Here is a 20537-nt window from a genome sequence, read left to right as displayed (position 1 = left end):
CGCTTTTTATGGAAAGGTCCCCCTTCTCTCATACCAGTCCAGATAATTTCTTAACAATGAGCCACATAATATTTTTCTTTTTTTCTTTTTTTAATAGACTGCACTGGTCAACATTCTCTGAATACCCACCAATACCTACAACTCAATATGTTCAAATATTATCACCCCTGTTATTCCCATAATGATAGCATTATCCTGTCCTTAATCAGAATCACCTCATTTTTAACTACAGAGGAAATGCTATAGGCACATCCCAGAGACCTGGGCAAATAGTCTACATTTCCTCATGTCCATTTCTTTGACAGTTATTACTTTGAAAGTATCTATGCCTTGTGTGAGGTGGAAGATTAAAAACTTTGCAAAGGCAAGTAAAAGGAGAGAGAAATGAAAAAGAGAACGCCTGGCTTAGTAACTCATGCTAAAGACTAACTCTAATAGGTAAATTTAAAGTGGTTACTTTAAAAATCAACTTTAAACTACTCAAAAAAAATGAGAATGGAAATTGAATGATGTGTAAGCATTTTAAATTTATTTCAGTTAAACACTACTGGGTTTTGGTGATTGTTACCACTGTTGTATAGATAGGGTCTCACATAGCCCAGTCTGGCCTTCCACGATGATCAATTATTGATCCTTCTCCCTCCACCTCCCGGTGCGGAGATGACAGGCATGTGCCATCATGCCCAGCGTTACACAATGCCGGGGATCAAACCCAGGCAAACACTACACACTGAGCCCCAGCCCATACCTTAAGAAGAATAAATAAGTGTTGGCATTTTACGTCTTTCTTTAAAAGCTAGGTAAAGTAATTAGAGAAGAACCCATTTCCACAGTTACAGTCTAGAAAACTCCTATGCCTTGGCATCTAACCTCTGGTGAATTTGAGAGAACAAGGTGAGCAGAGAACACACATCTGGAATGATCAGCACATACCCACGTCAGCCTTCACTCCTAGAGCCTGCACTGCAGCCATGGTGTGTACAATGACGCCCTTGGGGAATTCAGACCAGGTTGGAGGCTTCCCATCAACAGTAATGATATGCCGCAGACGTGGGACCAAGGAGACTATATCCTGAAGAAACACATAACAAACATGATCTGTTAGCCAACAGCTGAATGGCTCAGGACACATGAGCACAGTTTGCCATACAGTGAGCCACCAACTGATTTCTTGCCCCAAAAGGTAAGTACTGGGGCTAATGAGACAGGCTGGAGGGAAGGAAGGAAGGAAGGAAGGAAGGGAGGGAGGGAGGGAGGGAGGAGGGTTGGACTCAATATTCTATAGCACTATGTATACAATCTTCTTTGATAAAATCCACATCAACAAAGTTACTAGACACAGAATACCTGAACTAATAATTATAGAGAAGCCAAAGTTCCTCATGTTTTCAGAAGGATACAAAAGAATGTATCAGGGAAGAAAGACAACTTGGAAAGAATGCCTGAGATGGTAATGATTTTAGAGAAGTTGCCTAGGAATAGAATCCTTTTCCTATTATTTCATAAAATATCTCCCATTTTAGTACTTAAAATATTCAAACAAATCATTAATGATTCATAAAAGAATATTTAAAATACTCAGCTCAGTGCTTAAGAACACACATAGGGCAACTTACACTTGTTTATAATTTCAGTTCCAGGGAATCAATAGCCACCACCATCCCATCCTTTCTTTCTCTACTTTCTCTTTTCTCTCTTCTCCTATGTGTCTATCTCTGACTCCCCCCCCCCCACACACCTCTTTCTTTCCTCCCTTTCTCTCTCCCTCCTTCCAAGTGTCACCTATGAGTCTGTCTTTTGGAAGATCTCTTGCAACTTAGGTTGACTTCAAACTTACTATGTAGCTGATCTTTCTACCTCCATCTCCCAAGTGCAGAGATTACAGGCATGTACTACCTCTTGCTTTTGTGTGTACATGTACGGGTGCCTATGCCTGTTTGCATACATGCACATAGGAGGAAAAAAGACAACTTTTGGTGTTGTTCCTTGGATGCTTTCCAACCCCTCCTCCACTGGGTCCTCTGGCCTGAACAATGATAAGCAACAGTGATAAACAGTAAGCCCCAGGGATCCACATGTTCTGCTAGCACTGGTGCTGGGATTATAAGCAGATATGACCACAGCTGACTTTTTAAGTAAGAGTTCTAGAAATCAAACTCAGGTCCCTGTGCTTACAAAGGCAAGCATTCCACTTTACCTACATGGTACATAGACATGTATGAAGGCAAAACATGTATACACATGATATAAATATAAAATGTTGAGAGTTGTCACCAAGCCTGATGACACTAGGGACCCCATGATAAAAGGAGAGTTAACTCCCATAGGTTGTGCACTTTTTACAGGTGTCATGGTACATGTAACCACATATATGCATGCAGATGCACACAAAAACACAAACTCAAAAATTATAGACATGCAAAACTATTATTTTACTTTATATACTGTATATACACAATACACAATAAAACGTTGTCATCCTTTCGACCTTGGCATATTAACAATTTTTACCTATGGTCTATCATATATATATTGCACTTTTTATGTTCTAAAGGAAAAACACAAAATCTCAAAGATAACTGAGGGTCAGTATGACTCATCACAGGAAAAGTCAAAGCATCAGATTCTTAAAGGGACCTGCAGTCCTCACCTTCAGCTTTGTTTGCAAGAGTTCTTTACTAGTAATGATGTTGGTCACCTCTGTCTCATTCAGTCCATGAACAATGGCTGGACCTCCCAGAGTAGCATACAGTGTAACAACTACAAGAAAAAGAACACAGGTCACACATAAAGGGCACACAGCAGCACCTCTGGAAGTACTCGTGGATCACGTATAAAGAAGTGCTCATCCTATCCATCTCCCTCTAACTTTCCCAAGATTCCTAGTATTTTAAGGAAAGATTCTTAATGTTTGTTTCACTTTCACTATATTCTAGGACGAATATGACGTAAAGGAATTATACCTATCCTAGAATGTCAAAATCTTCCTTGTTGGCAGCTTTGGAACTAAATATGAAAAGGGACAAGCTCAGTGGATCTCAGCCATTCTAATACTACGAACCTTTAATATAGTTCCTCGTGTTGTGTTTGTTGCTATTTCATAACTGTAATTTTGCTACTCTTACAAATCATAATATAAATATGTATGTTTTCCAATAATCTTAGGCAACCCCTATGAAAGGGTTGTTCTACCCCCAAAGGGGCCACAACCCACAGGTTGAGAACCCCTGGACAAGGCAGCACAATGAATGTCAGATTTTAGGTATCACATGTCAACAAAATAGTAGTGATGAGGCCTATAGTCTTAACTCTTAGGCAGTAAAAGGAGGTTACCCTCCATCACACCAATTTTGATCCAGCTACACTGAAACCCCGGCTCAAATAAACAACTAAGGAAAAAGAAGATAGCATTCATAAACAGTATAGCTTATTCCAAAGTAGAAAAATGAAAAAAAAATTGGGGGGAACACTGAAGTCATATAATATATACACATGGATTAGAAGTAAAATGACAAATAATAATCCTTTTAAAATATTCTCAAAAGAAATGTAAACTCACCCCTGAGAACAAAAAGGCGATGCTTATTTTTAAAAGTGGAAGTAGAAGGTGTGGTAGTGTATATCTTTGATCCCAATCAGAGTTCAAGCTACCATGGTTCCCAGGCCAGCCAGGGAGAAACAGTGACACCCTGTCCCAACAACACTAAAAGGGGGGCTGCTGAAGAAATGGCTCAGTGGTTAAGAGCACTTGCTGGGTAGGACCCAAGTTCAATTCCCAGCACCCACATGGTGGCTAACAACTGCCTGTAACTTCAGTTCCACCCTCTCTTCTAGCCTCTGTGAGCACTGCATGTACCTGGTGCACTCATCACATAAAATAACTCTTTAGAAAAAAAGAAATGGAAAAAAAAAACAGCAGTTTATAACAAACATCTGCTGAAAGCAGCGCTGACCTTTCAGGACTGTTTACATGATTAGTCCATCATGGTCACCTCTCAAATAATATTTCAATAATACTCAAATATTCAGCAACAATGGTTCTTTATCACATCACCTAGTGCTTGGAAGTCCACTAAGTTAAAATAGGGATATATTGAGAGGCTAACTGTAGCTACTGGCAGAGGTAGACTAACAAAATGGAAGTGGGTTTAAGAAGGTCTCTGAGGGATGGCAGCAGAGCAATGGTCCTATGTCAGGCCTGCTTTACTGAATACAGAAAGCTCTGTGATGTCTGACCTGCTGGGTCTCTCCACAGAGATTCCTTTTCCAAAATAGATGAAGGAAGGGGGGAGGAGGAAGGAAGGGAGGGAGAAAGGAGAGGAGGGAGTGAGGGAAGGGGGAGGGAAGGAGGGAGGGAGGGAGGGAGGGAGGGAGGGAGGGAGGGAGGGAGGGAGGGAGGGAGAAACAAACAAACTACGGAATATCTAAATCCCAACATTCTTCCAGAAGTAGATAAAGGCAAAACTCAGTTGTCAGAATGTTAACCTATTAAGAAATATTATTTCGGAGCCAAGCGTGGCGGTGAACACCTCTAATCCCACCACTCAGTAGGGAAGAGACAAGTGGATATCTAAGTTTGAGGTCAGTATATATAGTAAATTCTAAGACAGCCAGGACTATGTTGAGACCCTGTCTTAAAAAAACAAAACAAAAAAAGGAAGATTTGAAAAGTGTCATCCATACATACGCTGGAAGTTATACATAAAACAGGCCTGTGCAGCAATCATCCACTCAGCCCTGGTCTCACAGAAGATGGCGATGTTGGTCTTCGGTTTCTGGCCCAACACTTGTAACCCATTTCCAAAGTCACGGGCTCGAATGAAGACATCTTCATAGGAAAGCCAATTATAGTGCCCCAGAATAACCTGATATAATACCAAGTATAAAAAACACAAATCTTTTTTAATATAACCAAAAGAAATCAGAGCAAATTTCAAACTTTATAGCCAAAAAGTTATGACTATAAAACATGTTAGTTTCAAGTTAAGATATACCTAAAAAATCAGCTTTGTGATATTGTTCATGACAACCCAAATCCTATGCTAAGCTTTTAACTATGACATGGGGGAAGTTGGCTTTACTTTTGGTTTTCAAAGGTATTTAGAATCGAGCTAAAACATGAAGATCTATACCACTCATGACCAGCTTAGTCATACACTGAAGCCCTATTTCAAGAAACCACAAAAGATGGCATGAGTCTGAAGTTACATGAAGTTACAGAAGATGCGGTACCTAGAACACAGAGTACATTTGACGGAATCGTTTCTTAGACAAATAGCCCTAAGCTAATCATTTAGAAACATTTTTACTTTGTGGATTTCAGAAATAGTATATGATCTATCTATAAACAGAAAGTGATCCTACTACCTAAGTTCACAGAAATACTTATGGCCATTTAACCTGAATTAATTATCCTATTATGATAAGCAAAGTAAAATGTCTCTCTACAACCAGGTGGACACTAAGTTATAGTATTCACTATCCCTCTGTCTAAGCCTCCAATACCTAAGTAGCCTACAGTATTTTATTTGGATTTCTCATTAGTACAGATAACCTCAAGTCTAACTTATTAATAATAAGCTCCTTTTAAAACTAGTTAGCATATTTTTCTTCAGAGATTTAAACTGAAACAATCAGGAATTCTCTGTTACATATAAAAACTGATCAAAAAGCAAACTACAAACATATATAGCTGGCTTCTAAGCATGGCTGTGTTCATTTATGTCTCACCCATCTTAAAAGTCACCTGACCAGGGACTAGAGATGGCCAGAGATTCCTTTTTTGAAGGACCAAGATTCAATTCCTAGGACCCATGCATGTGGCAGCTCACAACCAGTTCCAGAGGATCCAACACTCCTTGTCCTCCACAGGCCCTGGCACACAAGTCGTGCACAGATATACATGCAGGCGAATCACTCATACACATAAAACTAGAAAACAAAACCATCTGACCACGTATATTTCTAAAAATACAACACACAGAGTTCTGTGAGCAGTTAAATGGAGAAAGGATCAACACTGCCCTCTGGTGTCCTACTCAGTACTGACAAAAATATATTCATATAGTTTTATTCCAAAATGCTCTTAAAAATCTGTACATGTATCTCTCTTTTTTTAAAAAAAAAAAAAATAAAGTTGTAAGGGGAAATAAAGAAATATTTCTTGTATAAAAAAAAGGTTATCTTCAAATATGGTAGCTATTTTAATAAAAATAAGTCACCAAAATGTCTTTCTATCTGCTGTTGTCATATACACCCCACAATCAGTCCCATGGAGGCAGAAGGATCAAAAGTTTGATTACCAACATGGACTGCATGAGACCTTAAAAACATTCCAGTCTTCTGACCTCCCTGGGCTGTTTGGTGAGTAAGTAAACTCTAAGCCACATCACCTGATACCCTGCCAGGACAGATGCTGCTCCTGCCACCACACAAAGGCTGTTACAAGAACCAAGAGCTTATGGGTGGGTGCAGGGCTAGCTTGTTTAACTAACTCTCTAGCTTTCAGCCCATTCCCATAGCCCAACGGAAACACGGGTCTTGGCTAACTGACAGCAAAGTACATCAGGTACAGACAACAGGCAGTATGTTTCATCTGTTATTTATAAAACCTAAAGATCAATGTAGTCCCCAAAGCATCTAATTCTAGACAAGAAAAATAGTTTTGTCAAGCTATATATAGCCTCCTGAACCAATTGACAAACCAGAAATGCAAATTTAACACAAAATATTAATAGGCATCACATCATCCATCTGAAATAGAATTAAAAGCACAAGCATTGGAGGCAGGCAGATACGTGAGTTTGAGGACAGTGATCTACACAGGGAGCTCCAAGACAGCCAGAACTATAGAGACCTAACTTCAAAATAAATAATAGGAAAATAACATAAATAATGTTTTTCTCCTCTCTTCCAATCTGCAGTTAGCTACAAAGTATGAGCCTTTGGAGTTGAAATGCCCAAGTTCAAGTCTCAGCTTAGTCACTCGGTAGATTTAGGGCCCTGAGGTAATAGCTACCTCACCCTGGCTTCAGTGCTCCAATCTCTGAAGTAGAGATATCTAACCCTTAAGATTCCAGTTTTAAAAGAACTTGATAGATATGAAAACTGTTTGCTTCATAAGTATTAATTCCACACTCATAAAGTAGCTTTTCTAAAGTCATAAGATGAGTAAGAGGCAAAACCAAAATTCAGACTTTCAGATCTAGGTCTTAGGCCAGGCTCTTAACCACAATATTTCTGTCTGTAAAGATAGCTTGTCTCTCTTTCAAGCCAATGGCAGGATTCTCTACAGTGGTAAAAACAAAAATTAGTAGGCATACAACTGCCATTGCCAAAATATCAAAATATTAACAACCCCCATAAGTCACATGAAAATCAAAACAAGTCTCATGGTGCCAAAACACTCTCCGAGAGTTCCTCACCCCAAATTATCTAGATGCTCTCCCCCTATCCCTGGAGATATCAGGTTCAAGAAACCCATAGAGGGCACAATCTCCATGCCTTTCTAGGTCAAGTCAGTGAGGACAGAGGGAAGAAAGCAATCTAAAGCCCTGAAGACAGACTTTCTCCATCAACAACTACAGTTCCCAGGTCCGGCAGATGACACTTCCCACAATGCTAAGTGCACAAAGACAGGAGACCCCTGGGTGCAAAGATGGAAGGATTCAAAGCGGTAGTAATCATCTTACCTTTTTAAAAATTTTTCCATTTGGTTGTATTTCGTCTTCCTCATTCAAAATCTCACGTGTTCCCAATAGTCTTTTGTCCTTAAATTTGTTTTTTGCATATATAAAAACTTTATCAAGTGTATCGCAGCCAGGATACAATACTGAAGCCAAACCATCTATACTGTTGATAGACCTGTATGCAGAGTCTGGTTTTGAATTGACAGGCTTTGCTTTAATTTGGTTTGGTTTCTCTTGTTTTGACTCACACAAAAAATAAAACGGGATGTATGTTAAAATAGTATAGAGTGATATTATAAAATGTATGAAATATAAAAGTACGGGGTTGATGGTTTGTTTTAACTTCATGGTAGATGATGTTGAAGATACGTGGTTATTCATAAGTGTTCAAAAAATAGAATTAGCAGATTTCAACAAGAATCTAGAAGGAAGAAAAAAAATAGATCAGTTGGAAAAAATCACATTAAAAAAAACACTCTTTATATTATCTAGACGACTAGAATTTCTTCGGGTCAGAGTTAATATACTGGCCCTCTGTAATAGCCTAAATTTAAGTAACGCATTTGTATGATATCTATCAACCCTGGAAAAAGACAGCCAGGAGAAAGCCACAATCTGCCCACTTCTTGTTCTGTTACTGCACTAGTTCGGCCACTGTGAACAAGTGCAGACTCCCAGGGAGCCCCATCTGTACGCTATGCGGGTACAAGGACTGAAAGGCAAATATACACACTGGATTCTTATTTTCCTCCATGGTTCTGCATATTGGTCAATTATTATGGATCAAATTACGAAGCAAGACAATAAGGTATGGTCTCCATGTGTCCTTAGCATTCGCCAATTCCCTGATCTTCACTGCTGCAGCCATTATAAAAAATCAGTGTGGAGAATCCTCCAAAGGCTAAAGGAGCTGCCATGTGACCCAGCTATACCATTCTATGGTACATGTCCAAATGTCTCAAGCTCCTGCTCCACAGATACTTGCTCAGCAAGCTCACTCCTGCTCTAGTCACTGTAACTAGAAAATGACAACAACCTTATTTTAACTGGTGAATGGATAATACATATACACATATACATATACACAATGAAAGTCTATTCAGCCATAAAGAAAAATAAATCACAAAATTCTCAGGTAAATGGTTGGAGCTAGAAAACATACTGAGGAGAAACCTAGATTCAGAAAGACAAACATCACATGTTCTCTCTTACTTACAGATTCTATCTCTGAATCTCTAGATATGAGTATATAACCTGGAGTAACCACAGAAACCAATTAGTAAAAAGAGACCATGGAGAGACACACTTCCATAGGACACAAATGCTATAATTGGAGAGATGGGGAAAACTAGGAGGGATGTAGTTTACCTGAGGTGGAAGGAGGGGCACAGAATGGGAGAGGTGGGAAAAGGATAGATAAATGACACATTAAGGATTCTTGAAAGCCATAGGAAATTAACATTAAGTTGGAAATGCATTCATAGATATGTAAATACATGTATACATATGTGTAAAGATATGTACACATTTTGTTGCCACCTGAGGTGATAATGTCCTCTCTCCCCTGGAACCATGAACAACAATCCCAGTGCCAGGCAGAGGAGACCTTCAAGTTGGTCAGGAGAGGTAACTCCTGATTATATAAGTTACTGCTGCTGTCTTTGATAGTCTCCCAGAAGTTAGAGGCATTGACACAATTGCTAAAAACACCACACACTTCAGACCCAAGATTTAGAAGAGTCAAGTTGGAACTGACCTGGAAGCTTCTTCCCTGACAACTAGCTCTCATAGCCATCTGAAGGGGAGAAGCGTCACCAGCAGTCCTACCCAGCTGTGATGCCTATACACAGACCAGCATAGCGATAGAGTATGGGTAAAATGGTGGCACTTAAACCTGGAGCAACCACAGCTGTCTAGCTGAACTTAAGGTCTATTCAGTAGAAATGAATTCATGACTGGCTGTAAACCTAGTCAAGTACCTGTGGCTCCAATGGTTGTGAGCCCTGAAGGAGAACCTACGACTATAACACGTATCTACTTTCCTAGACCATTAGATCATTTCTAACTACATTCTTGTACCCACAGTAAGTGTAGCTCTCACCCTCCAAAGAAGCTTCTTTCTGCAGCAGAGGGACACCATTACAACTGGTCAAAAAGCAGAGAACAGTACACAGCCCAACTGATCTATAACACAAGCCCTATATCTAAGACCTAAGAGAACATCATGCAAAAAATACCTCAGAAAAACTCTAAGAGCCCCCTGGACATCATCTGTGAGATGCCTTCTGTACATGACAAGAAAGCTGCACCCATGAAATCTTAAAAATCCTGCTGATTAAACAAGACCTGTACCATCTCAACAGCAGCTGGCACAGCACTGTGAATGGTGAAAACCTCAAAAGGCCCTAAACGAAGGACTGCAGACAATCAGTGGCTGCTGAGCAGGACAGAATCAGCCCTCCCCAGGGATGAGGGCCTTGGTAGATCACTCAATCCAAGTGACCAGTGCTATACAAATACATGTGTGAACAGCACTAAATAGCAGTCAGCAGGCTGTGTGTGTGTGTGTGTGTGTGAGTGAGAGAGAGAGAGAGAGACAGACAGAGAGAGAGAGAGAGAGAGAGAGAGAGAGAGAGAGAGAGAGAGAGAGAGAGAGAGAGATGAAGTTCTCAAAACATTTATAGTAAGAAGGAGCCAGCCAGCCTAACTTATAAAGTAAGAAAGAGAGCCAAAGCTAGTGGGAAGCCAGACTGAGCCTGGACTCGTCAACATCCCAGACTGGTGTTTGTCTTGTTGCTGTCTGACAGTTTGTCATTTATCTTTATTAGAAAGACCAGTCCACAGAACATGGACTTTTGTGGTAGATGAGGACTGAAAGCTTCTATACAGATTAAGGGGAGTATGAAAACAGATGGTCTTGGTATTCCAAGAACATCAGAGTAGCAAAAACCAGACATACCCTAATAACATAGTATTATCTACTACAGTAGTTTCAGAAAGAATACCCCCACAGGCTCGTATGTTTCAATGCTTCTTCATCAGATACCAGAACTTAGACTAGGGGGTGTGACCTTGTTAGAGAAAGTGTGTCACTAGAGGTGGCTTTTAGATTTCAAAAGCCCACACCAGGCAGGACCAGTGTCTTCCTCTTCCTCTCCTGGTCTAAGATCAGGATGTATACAGCTCTCAGCTGCTGCCCCAGTGTCATAAGTGTTGTCCTTTCTGCCATGCTCCCCACCGTGACAACAGACTAAACCTCTAAAACTATAAGCAAGGTCCAAATTAAGCTGCCTTGATCAGGGTGTCACTTCCTTCACAGCAACAAAGCAATGACTAATATATCTAGCCATTCTTTTTTACACTTAATTTTACATTATTTTTATTTAATTAAAAAGCTAGGTCCTTCACTACCTCTGTTTTCCTCAGCCATCTGCATTCCACAGAAACTGATGAAAGATCCAAAATAAGAAAGTAGATGCCTTATTTATCACAGGGCAACCATACTCCCATCCCCAACCTAGCACAAAGTGCTAAAATTAATTAGGATGACAATCACCCTGATTTGCTGGTCACGGTGTAACTTCCCAGGATGTAGAACCTTCACTACTAAAAATGAGGAAAAGTCTGAGGCAACGATGAGGTTAGCCACTCTACAATTAATCTTTTCCTAGAGTTGGCAAAATAACAGTAGCCTGACCTCTAGCACTAAATTTATCTATAATTGAGAAATAACGTTTTATACCTCACTTCACCCACCTGTCACCATTTATCTAATGCACAAAATTAAAATGATAAATGTAAAATGCAGTAAATATAAATAGGGCTCTGGGAAAGCACAAAAAGCATTATGGAAAGTGCTCACTTTCACACAGTTAAGGCCATATAAGGGCCTGTTTCATTTCAATATGACCCAGGACTACTGAGTACTATTACTGACAATATTACTTTGATAACAGATTAAAAAGACTTTAAAAGACTTGTTCCTTTTTTTAATTTAACTTTATTTTATAAGGCATTGCTATGGATGTCAGATCCCCTGGAACTGGAGTTACACACTATATGGGTGTAGGAATTGAAGGCAGGATCTCTGGAAGTGTAGCCAGTGGTCTTAACTGCTGAGCTCTCTTCTCCAACCCCAAGACTTGTTCTTTTTACAACAACGGTAACAAGAACTTGGTTTAATACTGCCTCCCATTTACTCGTCATGAAGGGGCTAAAATCCTAAAGCTTCAGGTTCAACTGCCTGGCTAAGCAGATAATAGATGCCCCACAAAACTCCTGCTAGGAAAAACATGAGACAAACCCTATGTTAACTACAAGATGCAATGCATCTGCTAACAGGTCTTGATTTTTACCTACAGAACAACTATTCCGATATTCTTACCTTCACTTAAGCACTTCTCACACTTCTCCATTAGAAAACACTGAAGTCTATTCAACTTCACTCTTCTGGTTTTTCAAGACACAGTTTCTCTGCATAGCTTTGGCTATCCTGGATCCTGGAACTCGCTCTATAGACCAGGCTGGCCACTGAGATCTGCCTGCCTCTGCCTCCCCAGTGCTGGGATTAAAGGAGTGTGCCACCACACCCTAGTTCAACCTCACTCTTAATCATTTAAACTATAAAGCCAAATTCCAGGTTTGACGCTCAACAGTTTACCAAATGCCACCCAAATTATGTTTCTTTTTCTCATTTACAGAAAATGGAGACTTCTTGTATCATGACCTCATTAGGAAGATTAAGTCATCAGCATATTTCGGTCTGTTGCAGATGTCCCACAAGCTGATGACAGCTAGGTTTTTCATCACTGTCAATTTCTTTGCCACTCTTTTAGGTTCATATAAGAGAGTAAAGTCGTGTGTCTATCCATGAAGTCTCTTCTGACATGAAATAGTAATCACAAGAAGTCACTAAGTCAAGTAAGAGCCAGCAACAGCTCCTAAAGCAGCAGCAGCATATTCTGTGCAACCAAGGCAAGCCTCAAGCCAGCAAAGCACAGGCAGCCCAGAGTGGTAATGCCCAAAGGTGCCCCTCAGTTCCCACTCTCAGCAACCAATCTGGCTTGGTTTTACAAAAATATAATTTGTAAGAAATAAAAGGAGACTTAACTAGTCTTTGATGAAAACTGGTACTATTCTGTTCTGAGGTATTTGAAATACACATCTGTATATTCGTTGGTTTCTTAGAATGCCAGTAACCATGTCTAGTTACAATACATACTCACATCCTAGTAATCTTTCGTATAGATTTTAAAATACAGCATTGTGAAAACAAGTGTTGAAAGCTACTTCCTAGACCTCACTGAAATCCCACAAGCAGAGATTACATTTAGATAAAATTTAACACAAAGTTTAACCAATTCTACTTGGGCAATCTCCTAAAATGTGTTCCTTTAAGAAGCGTCCTTAGAGCCATGGGCTACTGTTATCCCTGCTGCTTACACATACACACACACACACACACACACACACACACACACACACACACACACACCACCACCACCACCACCACCACCACCACCACCACCACCACCACCACCACAACCCTTATACTCAGTACTGAGTTCTGAATCATCTTGTTTCATCTTACTCACCCATGAAAATATATTCCTATTCTTCTAATTTACCTTTTCAAGCCACAATCCACACTTCATATTATATGCAAAAGCAGTTTGAAGTCTTCTTCATTGGAAGGTGTAATTTTGTGAGAATTTGACTGATAAAGGTGAGGGAATGGGGAACATGACATATGTAATCATCTATTAACTCAAGTGCAAATAAAGGCAGAGTGACTGGAGCCAGGCACTCACAACTCACTGGCAGCAACTGATGTGATTTTTATGTGTCAACAAGTCAATAACTAAATGTTGTAAATATTAAGACAATAATGACTAGAACTAGGTACACTTTTATACTCCTTTGTAAGTAGGCTAATCATTTTCTGCAATTGAGCCAAATATATAACATATATTCATTCATTCATACATACCCCCAGAACATTAGTTTCTAGATTATATGTGTCTAACCACTTGTATCTTAATAATTCTAAATAAGTCCAGGCAAGTAATACATTCAGTATCCCATGAACCCATACCCATTAAAATGAACTGCCTAACCTTTTGATGAAGGTTATTTTAAGCAAAAAAATAACTTCACTTTTGAACTTTTTGTTCCCTAGAAAATAAAAAAGAGCTGGGCAGTGGTAGCACACACCTTTTTAATACCAGCACTTGGGGGGGGGGGGGCAGAGGCCAGATCTCAAGGCCAGCCTAGACTACAGAGTGAGTTCCAGGAGAGCCAAGGCTACTCAGAGACCCGGTCTCGAAAAATGAAAGGGAGGGAGGGAGGAAGGAAGGGAGGGAGGGAGGGAGAGAGGGAGGGAGGAAGGAAGGAAGGAAGGAAGGAAGGAAGGAAGGAAGGAAGGAAGGAAGGATGGATGGATTCCAAAAGAAGTGAGAGAGGGAGAGAGGAAGAGGAAGGAAGGGAAGAAGAGAAGAAGGGAGGGAGGAAAGAAGGAAGGAAGGAAGGAAGGAAGGAAGGAAGGAAGGAAGGAAGGAAGGAAGGAAGGTAGGTTCCAAAGGAAAAGAGAGAGGGAAGGAGGGGGAGGAAGGAAGGGAAGAAAAGCAAATTCCAAAGGAAGGGAGGGAGGGAGGGAAGGAAGGAAGGAAGGAAGGAAGGAAGGAAGGAGGGAATTCAAAGGACAGAAACAAAATATAAACATTTCAAACAGCAAAGTGCTGGCAAAAATACAATGTGAAAAAGTAAGGTATGCATGTCCTACAGAAGGTAGCTGTTTGTGTGTATTTCATCTTTGAGTGTATAAATAAAGGTAATAGTTGCTAATTGGGGGTTTTAAGATGATTTTAAATGCTTGTTTTGTAGGTAAAAGCTGTAACAGCTCAAATTTTTGGAGGTTTTTGTTTTTCTGTGAGGCCTTTGAGACAAGGACTCATGTATTCTCAAACTAGACTTACGGTTTCATGGTCATCCTCTGTTATAAGCCAGGATGGGTTTCTCTCTCTCACACACACACACACACACACACACACACACACACACGATATCCATGTGCGGGGTCAATAAGAAAGGAGCAGCTGAGTCACTATGTAAATTACAATGTTCATAGGACTGAAATGACCAGGTCTGTGGTTGGGCACTGTAGCCTTGTCCTCGGATTTCAAGCTCATCCACATCCATCTAGCACTCCAGTCTCTTCTACTCTGCTCTGCCTCCCCCAGGTCTCCACCCCAGCATACTGGGTTTCTTCCCATGTCTATGAACTAATATACAAACGTTAACAGCCTAAGACATCGGTGCTCTTGTCATGTATAGTTTGAGTGAATGATGAATACAAGTTCTACAATAGCCTAGCAATATAGAAAGTCATGCGATACAGTAAGATGACAGGGTGACACTCACAGTGACTCCATGAAAATATAAATGCTATGTAGTTTGTCCATATGGGTAAGAATGACTCCACGTGTTCACAGTAAAATCACTTACACTTCAGACTAGGTTGACAGTAGCTCAGTGATTAAGTGCTTACTTGCATATATGAATGAAACTATTCAAAAATGGCAAAAAAGAAAGAAAATCAAAAATCAAAGACACTACATAACCAGGCATGGTGGCAGCTGCTCACCAGGCTGTGGCAAGAGAGACCAAGCTGGGTTACACTGTGAGAGCTTGTCTCAACCCACTTCACATGCAATGCTGAGATTCATTCATCCTGGTTCATTTTAGTTCTCAGTTAACTAAAACTTCCTGCTTCGCTTTAGAAGAAACTCAACAACATCCTCCTGCTCAAACAGCAGGAATCCAGGCCAGAGATCAAGTCAACAGGAACAAGTGGAATTTCTAGTCTTGTGTTTAGTTTAGCTTTATAGTAACAAAGCCAGTATCATGGTAATAGAGTCTGAATAAAAACAAAATATGTAAAAAAAAATTTAAAACAAATAATAAGCATGTTAAAAGGATCATTTCATAATTTACCAAAAAAAAATCACTAAACATTAACAAAGAAACTTCAATGCAGATAATTGAAATCTGCAGATATATACAGAGCTGGAATGGGAAGTGGGGGAAAGAAAAGAAGAACGGAAGCTGCCCCACATGTCATAGGCATTTGAAGCTATTTTAGAATTAAGATCATTTTTAAAGGGCAAATATAAGTATCTGTGCAGCTAGTACTCATACTTAAAACAACAAATAACAATACAGACATTTCTCAGAAAGTACGTAGGATATGCAAGTGCGTTTTCAAAGCTCAGACTGACATAATGAACACATAGTAATAGACAGACCTGCCCATCTGGGCTGGAACCTGCTCAACCTTTAAAACTCAAAAACAAAAAAACAGAAACCTGCCCTTCAGAAAAAGCGAACTCTCAATAGGCTAGACATGTGCACAGTGCCCGTTGAGGTCATTAAGCACTTCTCATAGGCATTTAAAAAAAAGTGCTTAGGCCAGAGATGGCTAAAAGTACTTGCCACCAAGTACCTATCGACCCAGGTTCTATCTTGGAGTCTTGCAAGGTGGAATAAAGAACCAACACCCATAAGCTGTCCACAAGACTGCAACAGCATGCACCGGTATGCACACATACACAAGTAAAAGGCCTTAATGTTTCTGTATCACCTACCAGGTACAAAAGAAAAAGTATTTAATGCAGTCCAACTCTAGTTCTATTCCATCCTTCTCTGATATCACTACCTATATTTTCTGTAAACAATCAGGGACTTCCATGGGCCTGCCCTCAAGGACCTACCAACAGCAGGATAGGTCATCACTGCTGTCAAGCCAGACACATTTCCACCTTGCCATGAGTCTCAAATCCTCCCCATGCCAATGAGCTATATCGCCATTTTAAAAAAGACAGTGCTTCCTCTCCCTGCCCTTACTCTTCTGTGTTAGCCTCTGCATAATTCCCCCCTCCCAATAAAACTCCCATGTGAGATGTTGCAGTGAGTCTCTGTGCTGTCCACTACTTGAATCACACCTCCCCAATCATTCAAGGCCTTTCCTGACCTGACTCTAGTTAATCACTGCACCTAAATGCTCCCTGCTCAAATTCCCAACTCCCTTATACATGATCCCTCATGGCCACTGTACATCCTCCGTGTCCCTCTAAGCTGTACTGTCTCTTCTACCGCAGCCTTCTGTAGATTCCTACCAATGCTCTCTTCAGTCTCTTCCATCCATTTCTACTCCCAGCATTCTGGTAAGCCCCAGGATTTAACATAACCACTACTATAAAAGCAACAGGTGATCCTTCTACTCACACTCTCATTCAAAGAGCAATCTTCTCTACTCGTTTATTTCCAATGTGAAATTAATGAAAAAGGTTTGAGACAAGGTTTGTCTGTGAAGCCCAGGATGGCTTTGAACCCTGAGATTCACCCTGATCAGCTTCCTGAGTTCTGGGATGAAAGACGTGCACCAACACCAACCAACCACCATTAACAGAGGTTTTGACCTCAAACTTAAGGGAAGCTTAGTAGAGAGGGTGTTAGATTATGGGTGAGAAATAGTTATTAGAGTGAGCCGCTGGAGCATGGGAGGAGTTGGTGCTTTGCATAAAATTGTGTATAAAATTCTGGTAGATACTTTTCCTTGAAGGCTTTTGGGGGGGCAATCTTCATTTTAATTAACTTTACTTTGTTTCTAGTTTTCAAATTCTTTAGTATTTTATATTTGTGTATATCTTAATTATTTCACAAGACTGTAGGGAAATTTTTGTAAAGAAATAGCCTTTCCCTTGAGTGGTTTCTTCTTTGTAAGTACTACTACTCATTTTACCAATTCTGTGCATTAGTACTTGCTTGCTTCTTGCAAGAATCTCCCAGGAAAGTGTAGCACCCCTATCCTGGCTACTGTGGTTTGATGGACAGAAACTTGAGTCTGGAAATAGGGGAGCTTAGGTTGGAATCCTCTTACTGGATGACTGCTCTCCAGCAGCTATTTAACGTTTCTGGGACTTGGTTTTTGGTGGTTTGTTTTTATTTTTACTGAATGGTGATGATAACAGAACCTATTTATTGTTCACTGTTGTGAGATTTTAAGTCTCAGTGCTGTCAATAAATGTGACCCAACTTGTTTTTAGAGAATGCAGAAGTTTTTTGTTACTGCCTTCTCTCTTAAAGTAGCATTATCTTCTGAATACAGTCATGCCATTAGGCTGAAATATATTTTAAATCCTGAATTAGCTAATATTCAAGCATTTGTGGAGGACTGGGAATGCTGCTCAGTGATGGAATACACACACCAGCCTTGTGGGATCCAGTACTGGGGGAGAGGCTGCTGATAGATATCCCACACAGTGGACAATGTAACAGTCAAAGCTACTCTGAGGATTGACAGATCCCACTATTTTCACCACCCTCCCCTCATTATTCCCTGTGCTTTTACACAGCTCCAACTCTGATGTCATCTCTTTATGAAGTCTTCTAGCAACTTCTTGGGGTCTTTTCTCTAAGAACCCAATGCTTTAGATACAGCTCTGGGATTGCTGGTTTCCACCTATACTTCAAAAAAGAAGAGCACACTAATGACTCATCTCTAAAATACTTAACCCAAGCAACATAGAAAACATAACATAGCATGTATTCAATAACTGTAGTTTGCCTTTGCTATTTTTGTTGCTTTATGCATTTATTTCCAAAAGAGTAAAACAAGAAACATCACAGAATATACTATAAGAAATGTTACGCCGTTGCTTCTAAAAATAGGCTGGACCACCACCCCCTGCACCCAAAAAAAAGCAAGGGTATATATAGTCTGGTTCGCTGGACTTTCTATCAACTTACTCAGCTAACAAATTATTGAGGGGTTATACTGCTATCTAACTAGCCCTGTTCTTCAAATCTTTCAGTAGAATATAGGTAATGCATAAGTATGTCGATTGTTAAGTCAGAACATCACTGAGTCTGGTTTAACCAAAATACTCAAGAGGCTAAGTAAGTTCTTTGGAGAGTCATTTTGGTTTTTTATATACACAAAAACATTAAGGATAACAGGTGTATCTCTAAGAGTTCAAGACTAGTCTGTCTACATAACAAGTTCCAGGGCAACCAGTGTTATATAATAGAGACCCTGTCTCAAAAGAACACTGAAATGAAAATGTCTCCTAGCCTGAGTACATAATGCAAGCACTGGTGAACTACGCCACCCTCGTGATGAGGGCACAAGAATGAAGCACCACTTGGAAAACAAGTTTACAATTTTTATTTATAGCACTCAACTTTTTCATAGCCTTTGTCCAATGTTTCACTACTAGGAAGCTTTAATAAGTCATTTGTAACAAGCATGCAAAAGGAAATAAGCGAATACACAGAACTGGGAAATATCAAACACTGTGACACATACATTCATTAGATTATATAGCCACTACAAATATTTCAAGCATCTGTTAACACTGTAATTGCATGTGACATAATTAACAAAGAAAAGTGGGCTGAATGTTGAATATACACAACATAATTTCACTTGTTAGCAAACAAAAAATATCAGCAGTGGCCATATTTTGGATGCAAAATTAGTACTGATTTTTAAATCTTCAACTTTATGTTCTTTCATGTTTTCTACTTTTCATACAGAACATATACTGTTAAAATCAAGGAAATTCTTAAGAAACTGTGAACATATTCAGACGGGAACAATTTTTATATACTAAAAATCACAACCATTGAGCCAGTGTATGACTTTTTTTTAAAACAAATTAAACAGAACCTGGAGAATCCTAACTTAAAATATATTTGTTCTAAGCATGCAATTTGAAACATGGCCTGTGATGATCCTAGCATTTAAGAGGTAGAGAGGCAAGTGAATCTGTGAGCTCCAGGCCAGCCTGCTCTATATACCAAGTTCCAGGACAAAGAGAGACTTTGTCATAAGAAAGGGAGGGAGGGAAGGAGGGAGGGAGGGAGGAAGGGAGGGAGGGAGGGAGGAGAGATAAGGAGGGAAGGGAAAGGAAGGGAAGGAAAAGAGGAAGGAGGAAGGGAGAGATGGAGAGATGGGGGCCAGGGGTTTGGGGAGGGGGCTGAAGCGGAAGAATATCTACATGCCAGAGCTACAAAGTGGAACCTTGTTCAAAACAAACATACAACTTAAACCAGGCATGGTGGCACAGGTAGACAGACTTTGAGATTTTAAGTTTGAAGACAGCCTGGGGAACTTTATGTCAAAAAAAACAACTATACAGAATTATAAATTTTATATAATGACTAAAAAGGTCAAATTACTAAATTTAATATATTAAAATAAATTACAATTGGGCATAATAGTTAAGTTTTTATACTTTTTCAAAAATTAACTTTGTTAAATTCTAACATTCCTAATCATATAATGTAAACCACAAGATAAATGTTAACTCGCTCCATGTCTTGTAGTAATAAACTAACCAATTTGTAGTGATTGAGACCAAACCAACGAACTGATTTGAGACCCTGGGGGTCAGTTGGCACAGCACAATCTGTAAGTTCTCCAATTTTCCCACCCCACTTCATTATAGCCTTTATGAGAGGATTTTTACCTTTCTCTGATACTTTAGGTCTTATACTTTAGGTCCAGTTTTATCTAAGAGTCTCCACAGAGTACTCACCTTCTGGGCCTTGTGTACTGTCCCCAATGTCAGGTCTCCACCTCATCCCTTAAATAACTGCTTATAAAACTGCTTACTGCCCATCTTCTCTATGCATGAAGAACAAAGTGTCTTGCTCATTACTCAATCCCTGGTGGCCATCATCACAGAACCTAGTGAAACATACTTCAGGTGGGTGGGTGAGTGGGTGGATGGATGGGTGAGTGGATGGACATGTACAGGCAGGCACTGAAGAACATACAGACAGGTG

At 39.9% G+C, this 20537-nt stretch overlaps 1 protein-coding gene across 1 annotated transcript in view; it reads right to left on the bottom strand.

The window, feature by feature from the left end:
* The window catches only part of ACSL3 (acyl-CoA synthetase long chain family member 3), a 45144-nt gene that overhangs the window by 12817 nt on the left and 11790 nt on the right, over nt 1-20537 (bottom strand). Inside the window, exons 2-5 of the mRNA XM_080932931.1 lie at nt 7692-8109; nt 4688-4865; nt 2651-2760; nt 934-1072 (exon numbers count right to left, since the gene is read on the bottom strand). Of these exons, the coding sequence (XP_080789057.1) occupies nt 934-1072; nt 2651-2760; nt 4688-4865; nt 7692-8069 (805 nt within the window). The 5' untranslated portion in view covers nt 8070-8109. The remainder of the gene's footprint in view (nt 1-933; nt 1073-2650; nt 2761-4687; nt 4866-7691; nt 8110-20537) is intronic.

Source organism: Micromys minutus (assembly GCF_963924665.1).
Source record: "Micromys minutus genome assembly, chromosome: 19".
Classification (NCBI taxonomy): domain Eukaryota; kingdom Metazoa; phylum Chordata; class Mammalia; order Rodentia; family Muridae; genus Micromys; species Micromys minutus.
The sequence above is the reverse complement of the archived record's forward strand: the minus strand, read 5'-3'. Positions and strand labels throughout refer to the sequence as shown.